This window comes from Callithrix jacchus, chromosome 7 (genome assembly GCF_049354715.1).
Source record: "Callithrix jacchus isolate 240 chromosome 7, calJac240_pri, whole genome shotgun sequence".
NCBI lineage: Eukaryota > Metazoa > Chordata > Mammalia > Primates > Cebidae > Callithrix > Callithrix jacchus.
In genome coordinates this window covers 142809995-142829256 of record NC_133508.1, presented here as the reverse complement: position 1 = coordinate 142829256, position 19262 = coordinate 142809995, and the positions used below count along the sequence as shown (strand labels likewise).

The following is a 19262-nucleotide window of genomic DNA, read 5'->3' as shown; positions in this document are numbered from 1 at the left end:
CTGAAAGCTACACTGAAAACTGCATTTAAAGTTGACTCTTCAATGAAAGAACTTAGGGAGCATTGCAACTTTTTATAACATCTGCGTTTCTCTCGCTTCTTTGCTAAGGAACAAAACTTGAATGGTCAAAAAAATAAAAAAGTTTGGTTTCCTCTCACCACTCCCAATTCAGGTCACAGTTCCCCAGTGTTACATGAAGGAAGTGAAGGAGTAAAAGCATAAATGCAGACCAACTCTCAGCGCCGACTTGTAGTTGCCTTCAATTCCTAATGATTACACCAACCACCCTTAATTACTTCTCCAAAGGTAAGGACAAAATAAAAGTGTATTTAAGATTCAATAAAATTCTGGCTTTTAAATACCTAAACATAATCATTAAAAATTAAAAATTATATACAACTATGGCAATGTGTCAGCATTTTTTGAACTCCATATTTATATAAATTGTTAGAGTTTATTGTAAGTATAAAAACTCATGATAAATGCTTTCACAGCATAATCTTCAGGACCCTATGATCATATATTGCTTTTCCCTAAAGACAGAAACACTCAATATAATTTGATGGGAATGCTAGTTGAAGACTGGACTTCTAGAAGTAAATGTTGACAGAGAAAAATCGAATTTTTTCTCCCTTACCTCCCTGCAATTTCACATATGGTAATTAAATTTGTAACAGTTGTTGACAGCACAACAAATATCACGGTAGTCTATTAAGAGTGAGTACTTTCTATAAATTAACTGCCCATTTATTCCTAAGCTAAAAGGTATTTATGTAATTTCAGATGCTTCGACACTTCAAAATAAAAACTTGAATAAAATTTGCACTACTATGTTCTGTTTGTTTTCTAAAGTTTGCCACTTGTTTTAAAAAACAATGTTAAACAACACACATCAAGTATGTCATAATGATTACCTGACATTAATGAAAGCTATATTATATATATATTATGCATATGTTATCCAATAAATTAAAATTAACATGAAAATATTAGATATTTGCCATCTTTTATTTGAAATAAATATATAATTTTCTTAGCATCTTAACTATTCAAAGTTGGACCTAGTCTTCCATTAACAACTTCAGAGAGCACACAAAACTATATTCTTAATCCAGCAACAAATGTATACAATAATATTTTATAGAGTATTATGCTTTCCACTCTGATGCAGATAATCTTATAAAATCAAACAATTAGGCATACAAATGGTCAAAAATTGCCTTTCTTCAAATGTAATAAATAGAGTATTTTTAAAAATGCATTCTATAACTATTTTCTATGCAAATTTATTTATGTAAGGCATTTTCACTATATGTACCTTCTCACTAATCTGAACTCTAGCACATACATGCTCTAGTAATTTCGGACTTCTAGAAATAAATGTAGAGATAGTATATTGAATTCTTCCTCCTTTACTTCCTTGCAATTTCACATATGGTAATTAAATTTCTAATAGTTACTGATTGCACAACAGATATCATGGTAATCCATTAAGAGTATTTCCTATAAATTAACTGTCCATTTATTCCTGAGCTAAAAGGCACTTACGTTTAGATGTTTTGACAATCCAAACGAAAGCTTTAACTAGAACTTACACTACTAAGTTCTCTCCTGTCATTTTATCATCTCAGATTTCTATGATTTAAAATTCTTTTGATCACTATTACAGATCTTCACTCTACTCAGAGAAACCTTGAATAGTATAAGAATAGATTTTATGAGGGAGAGTATTCAGCTGACAACTTTTGTGTCTTAGTTTCCTCATTTATTTAGAAGGTAAGATTTATTAGCAATTTCTATAATTTCTAGGGCTAGCATTCTCTTTTAAAAATCTTATCTAAATGCCTTTTTTAACCTTTTAAAAATTCAGCTCTGTATTACACAAAGACTCTCAACCAAGCTTGATTTGAGTCCTTGTTATTATGAAATAGTCAGCATGTCACTAAACTAATCATCTCACTAAACTAATAAGAGTGAAGAGAATTTGTCTCAGGAAAAAGCAAATGTTTAGAAAAGAAAAGTGACGATACATTTTTCTTAGCTAGAAATCCAACCCACAAATTTGAAAGAGGAGATGTTTCCTTTGCTATATTTCACGGGTATTTTAACTTGAACAACCCTGTGTTTCTTCCATTTTAGTCACAAATTGAAGAAAAAATCAAAAACCTAAAAAAATAATTAAATTTTAAGCAATCATGTTATGTAAATACATTCCTCACTTTGCAAATGCATAACATAAAACTATACAAATACCTTTTAGAGAATAATTTTTATAAAGTAGCTCCTCAGTTAAGTACTAATTATGAAGCAAATCGTCACTTTATGATATTAAGAAACTTAATTTCAAAATGATTGGACAATTAGGTGAAAGAATTTGTAGTAAACTGACTACGTATGTGTCACCTAAACTGAGGCTATGTGTGTAGGCATGCAGGAAGGTGTTTCTCTTCTATAATATTTATTATAGCCCCGATCAATTTTGAATTTAAAAAACAGATGGAAAGACATAATATTCATAATCTTAGCAAATGCTGCCTTTGTTATCAGAAGCATATCTGAGTTTCTGATTTCTGATTAAGAAACCAAATGGACAAATTTGATCTCTTTGCAAGGTTGAATTAGCACATACTCTGGAAGCCAGCACCATTTCACCTGCTGATCCCGGGCACTCAAAACAACAATTCTACAGGGCTCACATTCAATTCCTGACAAGCTTTCAAAGTTCCAGGTTTAATCAACCTTTTGCAAGATGCAGTATTGGCCTAACCATCAAATGTTAAATGTAATTTTAATGAGTACAACATTATTCAATTATTTTCTTTTTTACTATTTGATTATAGTTAAGTTTCACTTAAACTCTTACTTAAAACCCTTACATAAACCCATCTATCTTAACATAATCAAAGTGTGGTCACTTTGAATTCTACATAAACCCCACCTCTTATGAATAGTAACTAATGGCCTAACTGCCAAAGAATATCAATAAATCACTGAGATACATCTTTTATTTTAACAATAAACATATATATGAAATATAAAATTGAAGTTAATATAAATAAATATTTATAAATATCACAATTAACAATGTTATTCTAAATCACAGCAAGGATTGATTTTTAATAAATATATTAAATATTTCAATATTATTGTTTGATTTTTCAAAGTAAAATAATATGACTAGGTTTAAAGTCATAAATTTTCTTTAATACATTCACTTCCAAGAATCTTTCTCTATATTATTTTCCTTAGAGTCTAACTTTGTTATGAACCCAGATGTTTGGAAGGCTTTAATGTTTTAATTTCATATAAACATCTGATCTGCCTTAAATTATCTTTGTGGTTAACATCCAGACCTCCTCACTGTACCTCAGTGAAATCAATGTCATAGTATGATGGTGGGATATAATATCTTTATTTAGAAACTGGTATAAAATCTTACTTCTTACTTCAACCACAAATCTAAAGGCTACTCTTAGAACTGGACGCTGGGTTTATTTTTCCCTTGCATAGTGATTCAGACTTTGTAGCCAATGTTTTCTTTTTAAGTGTTAATATACGATTATTCCCTTTTTGAAGTTAATTAGGGGATAACAATGCCTACAAAAGTGGTTTTATGTTAATATGTGGCCTCCCAGGAGCAATAAGCACCAAACAGTTTGATAAAACACATACCAAGATCTTATAAATATCTAAACTATCACATAACTTTCAAGGCATTTCATCAACAAGAAACCCAACAAAATCTGATCCTTATACTTTGCTATTTCTATCATTACTTCGCTTTATAACAATACGGAAAGTTGTTTTCCCACCATTTATTTGATGTGGTACTGGGATGCTGTTTAAAAGTGTTTCAGGTATGTTGCTAGACAGAAAATAGAAAATGTATGCATTAAAAGTATAGAAATTTGATTTTTAAAAATATTCATAGAGCTTCACAGAAAGGCTCGATGTGGAAAATTAAATATAAATATCATCAGTAAAATAATCCCTGAATCCATGCAAAAGTGTCCCTCAGGGCTTGTATTTCATCCATCACAGAAGAAATTCTCAATTGCTATAATTTTAAAAAAACAGCTACCATTACAATATTCTCATTTACATGCATGTGTGATATGCTGAAAAATAAATGGCATATCCATTATTCCGTAATCTAGTGTCCAGTACCACTGTAGTTAAGAGGGACTTACAAGGCCTCAAATCCTATGGCAGATGCAGGAATTTTAAATAATAAACAAAACCAGCAGAGGGCAGAACTGCTGACAGAATTGACTAATCCAACAGGCTACTACCAGGTACCAAAAGTAAAATACAAACTTTTTGATGGATTTCACCTTCAAAGACTCTCTTACCTATCTTTGAAAATGTGGAAATGAATGAATCAACATAATTAATCAACATAATTCCTTTCAAAATTCAAATATAGTCCTAATGAGGCTTTCACTGTATTCACCAAGAAAAGTCACCAGGGGAATAATCTAGCGCTGCTTGCTACTTGTGAAGTTGAAAGCCACTGAGGAAGGAATGGCCTGGTCGCAGAGCTCGGCCTCCAGGAGCGCAGACTCCCATTAGAGCGAGCTCAGATCTGGGCATCTAGACCCAAGGCCAGACAGATTTCTGCTAAAGCCCATGCATTTGGGCTTGACCATTTTTATCTCCCTTGACCTACCCCCATCACCGTCCTTCCTATCCCCCAGCTTCTCTATGCACTCCTCACAAAGCTTGCTTTCTACTCTAAGCTGCCTGGGCTCCCTGCGCTCCAAAGGCATTCGCCTGCCAGCTGAGTCTAAGGCACCTAACGGACCGCTCCAGCCAGATGCCTTTTCGGGAAAGGGCGGGGGAAGGGGAGGGAGGAGGCGGAGGGGAGGAGTGAAGTCGCTCTCCCTCCGTGGGTACTGACAGGGCTGCAGACTTCTGAGCAGGTCTGGCCATTGAATATTTGGTGGTGCCACGTAGGAACTTTTCCTTACCTCTCTCCTCCCACCCGACCCTATACCCCCTCCCTTTCCCTCCCAATCCCTAGTCCTCCGCCCCCACCCCATTTGCCTGGCTACTTTCATCATTCTCCAAGAGAACTACATGTCCAACCTGCATGAAGAAGCGAAGGGTGGGGTGGGGGAAGAACTGAAATTCAGGGGAAAGTGTTCTCCCTATCTTGAACCCATTCCCAATAATAATCTGCCAATTTTTGTCCACTTAAAATAGCTTGGAAATTCTCCCCTCTGCACCCCCCACACACGGAGTGTTCCTAATCTTCTAGATTCATCCCCCTGGTTTCTCTTATATCCCAAAACCTAAAACAGCCTGCTTTTCACTTTGTTGCAGAAAAGGAACATTATCAAAGTTCATTTTATACCCTTTATATTTTCCCCTCAGCTCACCCTTAAAAAAAAAAAAAAAAAAAAAAAGATATTCCCATTAGTTAGAATCTGAAGAAACCAGACGTATTCCAAGGGCGCTCTGAAGACTGTGCCTCAAACAAAAGCTTTGTATAACTGCCCTTGTGTTCAAGGTAATATTTTTCCTCTTTTCAATGAGGCTGGAAGTGGTGAAGGGCATTTTCAGCAGGCTCTCCGCCTGTCAGATCTTTTTTCCTGCTACCTACCTCCTCTCCCTTTATTGTCCCGCCTACATCCATCTCTTTCTCCAGTTTCCACTTCCAATCTGGTGGCAGCTACAATCTGGATTTTATTTAGGGGATTTTTTTTTTTTTTTTTTTTTTTTTCCTTGAAGAGCGGGTAGGAAGGGTAAAGGGGGGGAGGGGCGCAGAAGGAGTAAGACCGACGGCAATCTCCCACCTCCCCAAATCCATTTTTTTTTTTTCTTACCTCCTCTGACCTCTCTAGCTTGGAAGAGGAAAGTCATTGCGAGGGTTGTTACGGTGAAATCCCAGAGCCACCGTTTCGTTTTCCACCTAGAGGACCACGGCTCCATTTCTGAGCCCCGCACTCACAACTGTGAACTCAACCCACGAAATTGCGATTGCAGACCAACTTCGTCCTTTCCAAGGTATCGCCGGGGATGTTTGCTACACAGCCATTGGGGAGGGAGAGTGGGGGAAAGTCAAAGGGCTTTTTCTTCTAAATTTGATGGTTTGCTTTCTTCGTGTCTCTAGCCCCTTCCTCTCCTTCTGAGTTGGCCCCGCCGGCCGGGACCCTCGGATCCTTCTTCTGCTGGGCCCTGCCTTCAGAATGAAGGCAGATGAGGGGCTTCCACCAACAAGCTGAGAGTACTGTGTGCCCCTAAAGGTTTCATGCCGTCAGTGGGCTGGACGAGCGGCTCCAGGCAGCCCCCTCCTCCGCCCACTCCCCTCCCTGCTCCGGGCTCCCCCACCCAGGGCGAAACTGACAAGCCGGCTGAGGGTCCGACCCAATCACACGCCTCAGGGGCGGCCCCGAACCCGCCCCCGTCTCCCTCAGCCCAAGAATGAGGACTCCGGGCAGGCCCAGCCCACCAGCCCACCCCCCATCTCCCCACTTCTCTCCTCCCTCCTCGCCAACCCAAATCCCCGAGAAGGAATGGGAGGGAGTTACGCGGGACGCGTGCTTGGCTCCAGCACTTTGGGAATGAAAGGAATTGCAGGAGAGCCCCGGAGCACACGGAGTTTTCAAGGAGCTTCTGTATTCAATAAAAACAGCTACTTGTCTACTTGCACCCGTCTGTTAGCCTCTCGCTGGTCGGCGGGAGAGGGGAGGAGTCCAGCGCCCGATCAGCCACACCGCTGGAGTCATGGGCTGGCAGCGGTAACTTTATCCTTGTGCAAAAATCTGCTTCCTATGGCAGACGTGGAACCAGTGGACTCATTGCGTTGCTGACTCCGAAAAGTGTTTTCTTTTTTTTTTTTTTAAGCCGATAATTAGAAGAAAAGAACGAAGGTGGCATGGAGGGACCCTAGAGGTCAAAACATAGAGCTTGTAGGAAAGTCCTCTTTGGAGATCTGAAACGGACATGTTTCTCTCTTACATGTTTAAATTCAGCACTAGGTTCATTCAGGGGCTTGCCTCTTAAAAGAGTTGAACTGTACTCTGAGGGAGGAGGAGGAAGAAATGTATGGGAGCTGACATTAAGAGGGTGAGTAATTTAATTTTCCAGCTGATTCTGTTCTGATCCTGGATGAGGGGTTACTGAGGGGGGAGTAGAAAAGGCGAGGAAAGCAACTAGCAGAAATCTCCAAGAGGCTGGCCCACAGCTCCTCATTAAGGGCCTGGCCCTGCCCCTCAGCCTCAGGAGCTGAAAATATGGTCACTCCACAGGAAAGTAATGAAGAGGGCAGGTTTCTAAATTCCCTCTCTACTTAACTCATCCTCAAAGTAACCCTCTTACACCTGGAATATAGATTCCCAAGTCACTTTTTCAACGTTAAAATCATTCCATCCTATTGACTCCTTTTTGTTCCCTAATAATTCCTAAGATGTTTCTCTCAAAGATTTTCTGAAACAGTGCCCATCAGGGTGCCAGCATACATTAGCCACTCAATAGAGATGGGTTGGATGAATGAACACATTTTTCTGTTGACAAAGACTAGAAGCACTGGCAAGGGCCTACTTTGAGTATTTAAGTCATTTAAATGCTTAAAGGCCCTCAACTAAGTTTACTAGGTAGTATGTTCAATTCTATAGCTGCCAGGAATCTTTAGGAACTCAGTTTTCCATTAGTCATCAAAATATGCCTCGTGATCCATCAGATTATATTAAATCTCTTCATGCAGTTTAAAACTGGAAGAAAGGTGATCAAAGAGTAGATTGAGCCCTCATATGGGTTTAACAACATGAATAGAAACATAAAATGAAGAAGGAAACCAGAAAATACCTTCAGTATAAATATTACTCTCTGAAACAAAGAACTACTCCCTTATCAAGAAGTTGTCTCTTAAGATCACAAGTAAAAAAAATACTTTATATTTGTAATGCTGTTGGCAGAATCTTTGGGATGCCTCATATCAGCTGCAGAGAAATATCATCAACTAGTTCTTCAGATTACCTCAAGCTGTTTGTTAATAAAATAATATATTGTATTTGAACCTACAAATTAAGATCCTTATGGTAGAAATATGTGTATTTGCCATCTTCATTATCCTTCATCATCTCACAAATGGAGAATTCGTATATATTTGCTGTTTCCAAAGTTCTGTACCAACTGATTTTTCTGTCCAAACTTTGGATATTTTAAAAATTATTTTGTAAGTCTTCTCTCAAATGTAAAATAGTGAAATGAATGCAAGTTTAGAAATACATATTTGTGAAGCTGCCAGAATTCTAAATCAATTCAATAGCCAGAGGGTTACTGTGCTTGTAGCAACACGTACAACTGGTGTTCCAAATTGTCTCTTAATGGCTCTCAAATGTATTGAGAATTCTGTGGCCTGATACTGTTCTAGAAGGTGAGAAATGATGAGTCAATCTAGCAGTCCCTACTTTCTGGTCACATCTCAAACCTACTCACTGCTGTGAAAGGGTCCTTTCAGGCAAAGCATCTCGGGTGAATAGAGTTATTACTACCTTACGCTGTCTGTACTTTGTGGTCTGAATTCCTCTGGCCACTGTTCAGCTAGGCATAACCTGGGTCTGAATGAATGCCTCTAGAAGGAAACATACCAAATTCATGGTGAGGAATAATTATATCTAAGCCCTCCAGCCTTTAGCTAGATGCCAGATCTACAGGCTCCCCAGGAACCAGCCCATGAATTTACAGGAGATTAACTCAATGAGAGAAAGGCTAATAGCAACAATGGGAGCAGAGGAAAGCCAGAAGAGATGCACCTTAGCTACCTACAACTTCACACTGGAGAACTTCCAATGCCATCATTTCTCAGGCCATCTTTCAACCAGTCCTGGCTAATTGTACATAGATTCAAAATATAATAAAACATGGCAGTTTTCCGGAGGTAAGTCTTTAGTTTGAAGCAGAGTTAGTGGTATTTTCCTATTTTGTCACATTTAAAAATAATGTTTAAAGTTATTTATTCAGCTTTGTAGAATTGTGATTGGCAAGCTTTTCAAAAACAGAATTTTTAAAGTAGAAAAAAAATTAGTCACTTTTTTGGTAGCAGCATTTTAAATTAACCATTCATCCATATTGGCTTGTCAGAGAAACCAAGATAATAATTTGAAAATGGATTGGGAGGTCAAATTAGGGAAAGTTCTAAACAATCTTCAGAGTCCATGGAGCTTTATGAAACATTGCAAAAAGCTCATAAACCAGCTTTAACGTCTGCACAAATCTCTAGGAATCAGTGGACCTGGACTCAGAGCCAACGTCTGAAATATTAAGACCTCTACAACCAAAGGGAGACCGATGACACCTTGACAATAGCTGGATGCCCCTAATATAAATAGTATTAGAATATTGCCAGAACTCTGTAATAATCCTTAACTTACTACAGCTGGAATCAGGGGAAAGAAGAAGTATATTAGGTAACATGATTTTATAAACAATGCGTCATCTTTTAACTCACTTTAAATCCCCCTTTTCTCATACTGATGTTTCATCCCCCTATTTTTGAGATAGACAGACAGATGGATAGACAGAGAGAGAGAGAGAGAGAGAGACATTAGACAGATACATACATAGATAGATAAATATAAATTAGATATTTTCACTGGGCGCGGTGGCTCACACCTGTAATCCCAGCACTTTGGGAGGCCGAGGCGGGTGGATCATGAGGTCAAGAGATCAAGATCATCTTGGTCAACATGGTGAAACCCTGTCTCTACTAAAAATACAAAAAATTAGCTGGGCACGGTGGCGTGTGCCTGTAATCCCAGCTACTCAGGAGGCTGAGGCAGGAGAATTGCCTGAACCCAGGAGGCGGAGGTTGTGGTGAGCCAAGATTGTGCCATTGCACTCCAGCCTGGGTAACCAGAGCAAAACTCCATCTTAAAAAAAAAAAAAATTAGATATTTTCTCCAAACATTTTACTGTAATTAAAATTACATCATAGAATGTGATTTCTTGAATGAGAAATTATGGGGAGAGCTCTTGCGCACACCAGATATACTTAAAATGTTTAAAACAAAATTGCTTTTGAAAGTAATCCTCTCTTGCTGTGCCTAAAGGTTTGCCTTTCTTGCCCTTTTCTGAACTTTAGGTCAATTATTTTGAGAAGGAAATGACTGAGCAGTCTGACATTCATTTTATAGTTTTTTAATACATGAGTGGCTAGAAATTACTCTCTGTTTAAAAGTAGAGCTAGTTCCTCTGACCTCACAGATGGGCCATTGTACTGTAGAGTGGTTGGGGAAGAGGGACAGAGAAATTTATTTCCATAGTCTAGTCTAGCTCACAAAAACCTTACAGTGATGGTTGGGTGATTTTTGGCAACCTTACTCTGAAATAACTTACAGAACATTAGAGAAATCCAAGTTTAGCCCAATTTCCATTATACAACAAAATCTTCAGATGAAGAAGATTTTTACTTTGTTCTGTTGGAGTGTTGAAAGAGCCAACTAAGAGATAACAGATGTGCCTGTTTAAAAGGACCCACAATAAAATTGAATCTAAATGGAAACAAAACAAGGAATATGGCCTTGTATGTTCATGTTATTTCTGTTAAAAATACCTTTTAGTTAGCTATATTCACAGGAAGCTATCAGTCCTTTTTTGTAATTGTCCAAAGATAGAAGGGAGAAAGAATGGAATAATCCAAGGTAAAAACTTATATATATTTTGGACTTTTGCCAACATACCTTTACTCTCTGCATGTCTTTTATTCTCAATTGAGTGGGTTTGGCATTTACTAAGCTCTTGGGGCATCCTGAGAATGTGTGTTGGCAAAAATGTAACATGACTTACCAAACTGTATAGGGCAGCAGAAACACCTCTATTAGTAGAGGTAGAGGAAAGAATTTTACACTTTTCAGTAAACGATTTGCCATAACTAAAGGAAGTACCACACCACTACTAATCTATAACTAAGGTATTTTACTTTCTACAGTGTCCCAACTATTACTTGAGAACTATTGACTTGATTCACATTGGTTACTCCTAACAAAATAAGTTTGCTGAAGGCAGAAGATTTAGCATCTTTAAAGGGATAATTTAAAAATTTACTCATAACAATTTCGCAATTTTTAAAAATTTTTCATAGTTAAATGAGAATGTACAACTAATTTTCCTTTGACATTATTTTATAAATAATCAAAGGCAACAAGATAACAAATACATCACTACACTTTCTAAAATAAGTAGGATCCTTCTTCTCACCTCTATGGTTTCTTCACAGATTGACCCACCCTGATAGCATTTGACAGTATTCTTGATTTAAAATGAATATTATTTCCAGACAATCAGATGTAATTGTTTTATGCCTCCACCATTTGTACCAAATCATTTAAGTCAGAAACCAAATATGTGTGTGTTAAAAATCTGAAGACCAACACCAGATAATTTTCTGAATCATATGCAATATTTCTGTTATTTTTATATGACAGCCTTATACATTCCACAACAAACGCCAAATACAAGATTTAAGGCTGGTGAATATGTTTAAATATTGAAATAGATCTGATTTTTAAAACATCTGTATTAAATAACTTCAACTTAATTTGTTTTGCAGATTTTCAGTGTTTAATAACCCTCCCAATATTCTACTTTCTGCCAGTAGCAGTATGGTGAAATTATTGCACATTCAAATGCTGGACAAACAATAGATATTATTTCAAAAGTTTTTACAGTCTAATTTGCCAAGACTATAAAATTACATATGGATATAAATTGTTGGGTTGCAAAACAAACAACATTTATTATAAGAGTATTTTGTTAAAAACAATATGTATAGGAGAATTATTTTTATTTAAAATAATGGTTTTTTGTTCTTCATAACATCTTCATGAGGTTGGAATGTAGCAAATTGAATAGTTTCATGTTAAGATTGAGGTCTGAGACACTTAAAGTTCAAACTAAGAATACAGAAACAGATGGTGTATGTGAAAAACATTTCTATTTATACACATCTGCTCTCATTATTAATTATATTCTTATAAATTATTCATTTTTGAATTTAATTTATATTTTTATAGGTTAACTATTAAAATGAATGAAATCTCTTTAAAAATATCTTAAATAAATCTTAAAATAAAAAAGATAATGCCATTGACTGTTCCTAAAGCCTTAAAAATGTCTATGAATATAATTAACGAGTTATACCTGTGGATGCATTTTTATGAAAAAAATAAATAATAATGAGCAATTTTTATCCTCAGGTTTCCCTCTCTCCTGGGATTTTAAGATCATTTTATAACTTCATATGCTTCTGAAAAGAGAAAATACTGCTGAAATTAACCTAAAGTTATGTTTTATTTTCCAGAGAAAAAGAAAAAAAGAAATTCAATGTGTTAAAGAGATGAAATAAAATCATAATTATATTAATATTTTGTAAATACATGAACATCTTGAAAGCTGTAGGTACTATGCAAGGACTTCTATGCAAAGCATAAAATCTCTGAAGTTGAAGACATATCAAGTATTACATAACCGTTTTTGTATACTATAAATTCTTCGAGAGCAGAAATCCTCATCCAATAATATATTTTTGATGTCTTGATTTCTGCTTCTTATTGTGCTCCATATGAATTTGGCAACATTTATCTTAGTTGCTTACTTTAATTTTGATTTAGATTTAAAACACAAAGGATCAAATTTAAATGATTTTGTCAATCATTTTAAAGCATTAGATCTTCAGATATGAATTACTGTGTACCTAAGACCCAAGCAGAGATTGAAACTCCAGGATGTTACTGGCCATACAATGGGGCTTCTACCAATTTAGAAGCAAAATTAAACATCAACACCACCTGTGAAACTATCAAGACAAAGTTTGACATATTTCATGTGGTGGAGTTCATTGCAGTATTGACTAAGTCACGGTTGAAAACTTCAGGATCAATTCTGTTGATAGGACTTATTAAATTTATATCTCCTCATTATAGATCTCCTCCTCAGTACCACCATCTCATGACTAAGGATTCTGCAAAGTTTGTGTGTAATCGCACATGAGCTCTGATATTGACAACCAAAAAGCATTGCTTCCTGTGTTCTCCATTGTCTCCTCTTATTATTTCTATACAGTAATTCTGCAATAGGCCATTTGGATAAATTTTGATAAGTAGGTAAGAATAGAAAGAAAAAAATACCAAGAAATTCATATTAAAATTTCAAATTTTGGAGTTACAAATAATAACTCAAAGGTGTACCATATTTATTTACTTACTTATTTGTTTATTTATTTTTTGAGATGGAGTCTTGTTCTTGTTGCCCAAGCTGGATTGCAATGGCAAGATCTTGGCTCACTGCAACCTCCCCCTCTCAGGTTCAAGTGATTCTCCTGTCTCATCCTCCTGAGTAGCTAGGATTACAGGCATGTGCCACGTCATCTGGCTAGTTTTGTATTTTTAGTAGAGACAAGTTTACTCCATGTTGGTCAGGCTGGTCTCAAACTCCTGCCTGGCTTGGCCTCCAACGTGCTGGGATAACAGGAGTGAGCCACCATGCCTGGGCAGTTGTACCATATTTATGTTGTAGTAACAGTAAAAATAAATGAGTTAGCCTAAAAAGTCATATATATGCATGGATAGTGATTTCATAAACATTTGAATAGGACATTGTCCTAAATTCTAGAACCTTAATTATATTCTAGTACAGGAGAAAATAAATTAATAAATCAATTACCTATGAGAGGTATTAGTAAGTGAATTAATTACATAGGAAAATCACTTTCTGTGAGAAATCATTGCAAGTTGTGATTTCCTATGGAAGACGAATTTTTAAATAAAATATAATTCTTTAGTATTGTCTTTAACAGATCTTTGAGATTATAAATTAACTAAAATGTAATCATGTGATGACTGGAACTATTTTAAACACGCACACAGAAACTAGATAGCATAAATAACTACATAGCATAACTAAATACCTTACTGAAATGTAAACGTGATCCAAAAATTTGATGATGTATATTATAGTGTTTGGAACCAATATATAGTGCTTTTTTATTGTTTTTAAATAATGTTTTATTTAGTCTCTAACCACAAATCAGAAATGATACTTGTTATTTTTAAAAACCTGGTTCGGTCTTTACTCCAACCTAGTTTTTAGCAATATCTCTGAGGAATGTTCATAATGAATGCCTTTGCAACTTTCTTTTTCTTTCCTTTTTTTTTTTTTTTTTTTTGAGATGGAGTCTTGCTCTGTAGCCCAGGCTGGAGTGCAATGGCATGGTCTACAACCTCTGCCTCCTGGGCTCAAGGGATTCTCCTGCCTCAGCCTCTTGAGTAGCTGGAATTACAGTTACCCATCACCACACCCAGCTAATTTTTTTGTATTTTTAGTAGAGATGGGATTTCACCATGTTGGCCAGGATTGTCTTGAACTCCTAACCTCATGATCCACCCACCTCGACCTCCCAAAGTGCTGGGATTACAAGTGTGAGCCACCACATGAGCCACTACACCTGGCCTGCCTTTGCAATTTTCTATTCTCATAGTTTATGAATGTTTTTTATTCTAATTTATCTCAGATCTATTACCAATACATATTTTGGAATCTTGTTGCCAGACAACATTATTCTTCAAAATCTTGGAGGTTAAAACAGGGATAAAAACATGAATGTTTTTTCAAGGAAAGTAATCAACAAGGGAAAACATTGCACCTCTTAAGGGAAAATGCCAGGAGATTGGTAGAAGAAAGAGATAAGCAGAGGGTACATGGAAACAGGAAATACAACACTCTTCATCTTTATAAGTGACAAATATTGAAGGAAGGATGAGCTGCTCTATGATTCATTTTCTTAAGTATATCTATCTTCTTGCTTCAAGTAGAACCATTAAGTTGCTGAGAAGTTTGGCCACTACAGAACTTAGGGTCTTCCTGCTGGAAGGAGGTAACCTTGACTAAAAGTATTTGAAGATGTACCATAAAATACAAAAGCTGAGTAGCGGACTCCATAAACAGCCAATGAATTACTATATCACCCATCACATAGGAATTACAGGTGAGAAATTCCCAGCATCTGTGTGTGTGTGTGTGTGTGTGTGTGTGTGTAATCAATAAAATTCAGTGTCATTTATCTAAGAAGTATGACAACTCAGCACATATCTTCTGGGTTTATAACATTTAAAAAATTTTCTCATAATTCTGTGGGTTTGTTAGGCTCAGCTAAGTTTTCGGGCTGTTAGCCAGGATCACTCAAGCACTCAAGCAATTGCAGTGAACTGGGGGAAGATTGGCCAGTGCTGAAACATAAAAGACAGGTACATTCACATGTCCAGTGCCTCAGCTGAGGTGGTTGGAAATGCTAAACTGTAATTGGACCCATTTCTCTAGTAGGCTAGTAAGGCTTGCTGAATATTAGTTCGGGGCTGCAAGAGATTATAATCAGAAGCAGGAGACCTCTTAAATGCTATGCTCAGAAACAGCATAATCTCACTTCTGCAGCATTTCATAGGTCAAAACCAACAATAATGCAAACCCAGATTTAGTAGAAGGAAAAGATTAATATACAATTACAGGCATGATAAGAATTTTACAGCAGTCTTTTTTGGATATAATTTTGTACAGTCTGTGCAAAGTATACTCACCTCTCCGTAATTCTCCCAAACCTCATTCAATTATGTCATCAGTCTCAAAGTACAGTGTCTCATGATTGAATAAGATCCAGATGTAGAAGAGATGTGGAGGTACATTTCCTCTTAATTTGGAAATCTGTAAACTAAAATGACATTATCTGTCATCCACAGTTGACAATCTCATTCAAAAGGGTAGGAAATGCAAGGCACAGAAATCACAGTCTATATGAGTTATGAAATTCAGCCAGATACTTTTTGCCAATTCTCTGTGGAAGCTGGAGATATTTTTTTGTTACAAATTATGCTGTCTTAGGGTTATTTGATAATTTGTTATTTTTTACCATTCCTAGTTTAAAACCTCCAAGTTCTGTTTATGCCCTGTGAGACATATTTCTTCTTCCATAAGAAAAGGTCTGTGTTTACAGCTCAGTAGCTTTCAGATCTTGCCTCCTATTCATAAAAAGGCCTTACCTTTTAATCAACTGATGGCACATTTGTTAAAAAAAAAATGTTCTTAAAACCTTTGTGGATTTCCTATGAATCTTATTGGCGTTCATTTGATTTACTCAAAGCCATATCTATAATTATTTAAGGCAAAATTTTATCTAATTTTGGCAATTCTACTTCCTGAAACAATGCCCTTAGGAAACTTTTTGTTTAGCTGAGGGGTTATATAAAATATATCCTAAATGTTTATGAGATTTTCAGAAAGGTTTTTCAGGTATAGCCTTGATTTTTTCTTGACTCACTCTGAGGGCCATGCAATTGGCTGAATTATTGATTTGATATTTTCCTTGAGGTCCTCTCTTACCTTGAAAATCTTTTTGATGAAGCTATCTGTTTCCTGGGCCATCGATATTTACTCTGAAGTCTGTTTGAAATAAAATAGTTCTTTAGTTAGTTTATGTCTCTCTGAAAATACATTATTAAACAGAAAAGAATAGAATCAAATGCCAGTATCAACATTCTGATGAAAATATCATCAAGCAATTTTGACATTGCAAAATGCATATTTGTTCTTCATCTCTATTTCTTGGCACTCACCTTCTAAAACCCTTGAAATCTCTTAAATAATAAGTTCCTTTTTATGTTCTAATGAGATAACTGGTTGTGGGGACTAGAGTTCTTGATAGCTTCAGGATGGGGGCTAGTCAGCCAGGGAAACCAACCATGTAATTAGAGGGTTGGAACTTTTGCTCCCATTCCACAACCTCTGGAGAGAAAAGAAGGGCTGAAGGTTGAGTTGACTGCCAGTGGACAATAAAATAGTCAATTATGTCTTTTTCATTAGGCATCTTTAATTTAGCCTCCATAATAATTCAAAAGGACAGTGTTTGGGGAGCAGTGGAGTTTTCAGATAACTTCAGTTAACTGGGGTGCTTGGAGAGTGGCACCCAGATGGGAAATGGAAGCTCCATGCCTCTTGATGCATACCTTGCTTTGGGCATTTCTTTCATCTGGCTGTTTATCTGTATGCTTTGTAATATCCTTTATAATAAGTGGTTAAAGTAACGTGTTTTCCTGAGTTCTGTTGAGCTACTCTAGCAAATTAATTAAAACTGAGGAAGGGGCCATAAGAACCCCAATTTTTAGTCATTTAATCAGAATCACAGGTCACAATTTTAAGCTTGTAATCAGCATCTACAGGCTAGGGGTAGTCTTATGGGACTCAGCCCTCAAGACCGGCCTCTTGGTTCATAGTTCAATAATAATAACAGTAATTGCATCTTATCATGTCTACCTCATTCAAGAAGGTTAAACTCATCACTGACAGTGTCCAATAATAGCCAAATATAAGACTAAAAATCAACTAAAACTTAAATTTTTTTGCTTTCCTATTAATTTTCAATTTCATTTCTCTCAACACCATGGCAGTCTTCCACTTGAAGCAAAAGCAATTTTAATAATTCTGGTTACATTTCAAACTTTCAATCTACTCAACTGCTCTGGAAGCTCTTTCAAACCAATTTACTATTCTTTTTCTCAATACTACCCAAGTTATTTGTTTTTTAAAAAAAGACTGAAGTATAGCCAATATTTGTGAAATGATGCAAAAGATAATTAAAGAGCCCATGTAGAGAAATAAATATTTATATAAGAAATACTAGAATTGTGAGTGAAACGCAGTGGCTGGTGTCTATAAAGCCAGCACTATTGATGGCTGAGGTAGGGGATCACTTGAGGCCAGGAGTTTGAGACCAGCCTGGCCAACATGGTGGCACACAGGAGGCAGAGGCTGCAGTGAGCTGAGATTGCACCACTGCACTCCAGCCTGGACAACAGAGCAAAAATCAGTCTCAAAAAAAAAAAAGTCATGAAATTATTAATCCTTCACATATAATTAAACTATGAAGACAATAAAACACAAAGAACATTTGACACGATTGGCAAATTTAGCACAAACAGATATTGTACTTTCTAACATGATTTTTGTTTTATTTTGTTTTTGAGACACATTTTCTCTCTTGTTGCCCAGGATGGAGTTCAGCGGCATGATCTCGGCTGACTGCAACCTCCGCCTCCCAGGTCCAAGTGAATCTTATGCCTCAGCCCCCCAAGAAGCTGGTATTACAACCATGCACCATGACATGAGGCTAATTTTTGTATTTTTAGTTTAGACAGGGTTCTACCATGTTTGCTGGTTTCTTAAATAGTTAAATATAGAATTCACATAGGAGCCAGTAATTTCACCCTCAAGTACATACACAAAAGAATTGAAGAGATACTAAAAAAATACATGTATACATATGTTCACAGCAGCAACATTCACAAGAGCCAAAAAGTGAAAATAATCCAAACCTCTATCAGCAGAGGAATGGATAAACAAATTATGATACATACATAAAACAGAACATTACTCAAGCATAAAATGGAATGAAATCCCAATATATTACAGTATGAATGAAACTTCACTATATTACACTAAGTTGAAAGAAGCCAGATACAAAAGGTTGCATGTTATATGATTCATTTACATGAAATCTCTAGAATAGTTAGGTCCATGGAGACAGAAAGCAAATGTTTTGCCAAGGGCTGGAGAGAGAGAGAGGGGAATAAGAAGTAACTGCTTAATGAGTATGGGATGTTCTTTTGGGGCAATAAAAATATTTTGGAGGTAGATAGATGTGGTGGTTTAACAACATTGTGATTGTACCAAATACCACTGAATTTTTCACTTTAAAATAATTGATTTCATGTTATATGAATCTTACTTCAATTTTTAAAAAGCCTCTTACTATTGGGTACACATCTTTTTCTCACTTTGTAAAATTGGCTCCAATTTTTCTAGGAACACAATATGGCACAAAGACTAACGTACTTATTTAACAGAAAGTACTTAAAAAACAACAGAAATATTGCCAGAGATTTGGAGAAAAAAGAAATTAAGACAAATTGCATTGTACCAGAGGTTTTCTGTTGAAAGAAAGAACAGATGTTTCTAACATGTCTCAGGTTATGATTTTGGTAGATGAACTGCCTCAATAATAAAACAACAAAGATGAACTTTGTTGGTGTGGTCAATAAAAGCAAGATGTACTGGAAACAATTTAAAACAGTGTTTAATAAAAATGATGATTATTGGCAAAACAGTCAAACTGTTTTAGTGTGCCTGTTATGAAGTCAATAAAGAAAAAGAAAGATTCTCAGGTTACATTGAGAAATATTATATGAAATATTCATTCACCAAATTATTCACAAAGA

General features: G+C 36.1%; 1 protein-coding gene and 1 long non-coding RNA gene across 3 annotated transcripts in view; one reads left to right on the top strand and one right to left on the bottom strand.

Moving 5' to 3' along the window:
• COL11A1 (collagen type XI alpha 1 chain) overlaps positions 1-6261 on the bottom strand; it is a 215057-nt gene extending 208796 nt beyond the window's left edge. For both annotated transcript variants that reach the window (XM_002751147.6, XM_035252270.3), the window contains exon 1: positions 5829-6261. In XM_002751147.6, the coding sequence (XP_002751193.3) occupies positions 5829-5934 (106 nt within the window). In that variant the 5' untranslated portion in view covers positions 5935-6261. The remainder of the gene's footprint in view (positions 1-5828) is intronic.
• LOC118143062 (uncharacterized) lies at positions 5750-10512 on the top strand. The gene is made up of 2 exons (XR_004727145.3): positions 5750-6009; positions 6116-10512. It is a non-coding gene; the product is annotated as an uncharacterized LOC118143062 (long non-coding RNA).
• Positions 10513-19262: the final 8750 nt, after the last annotated feature.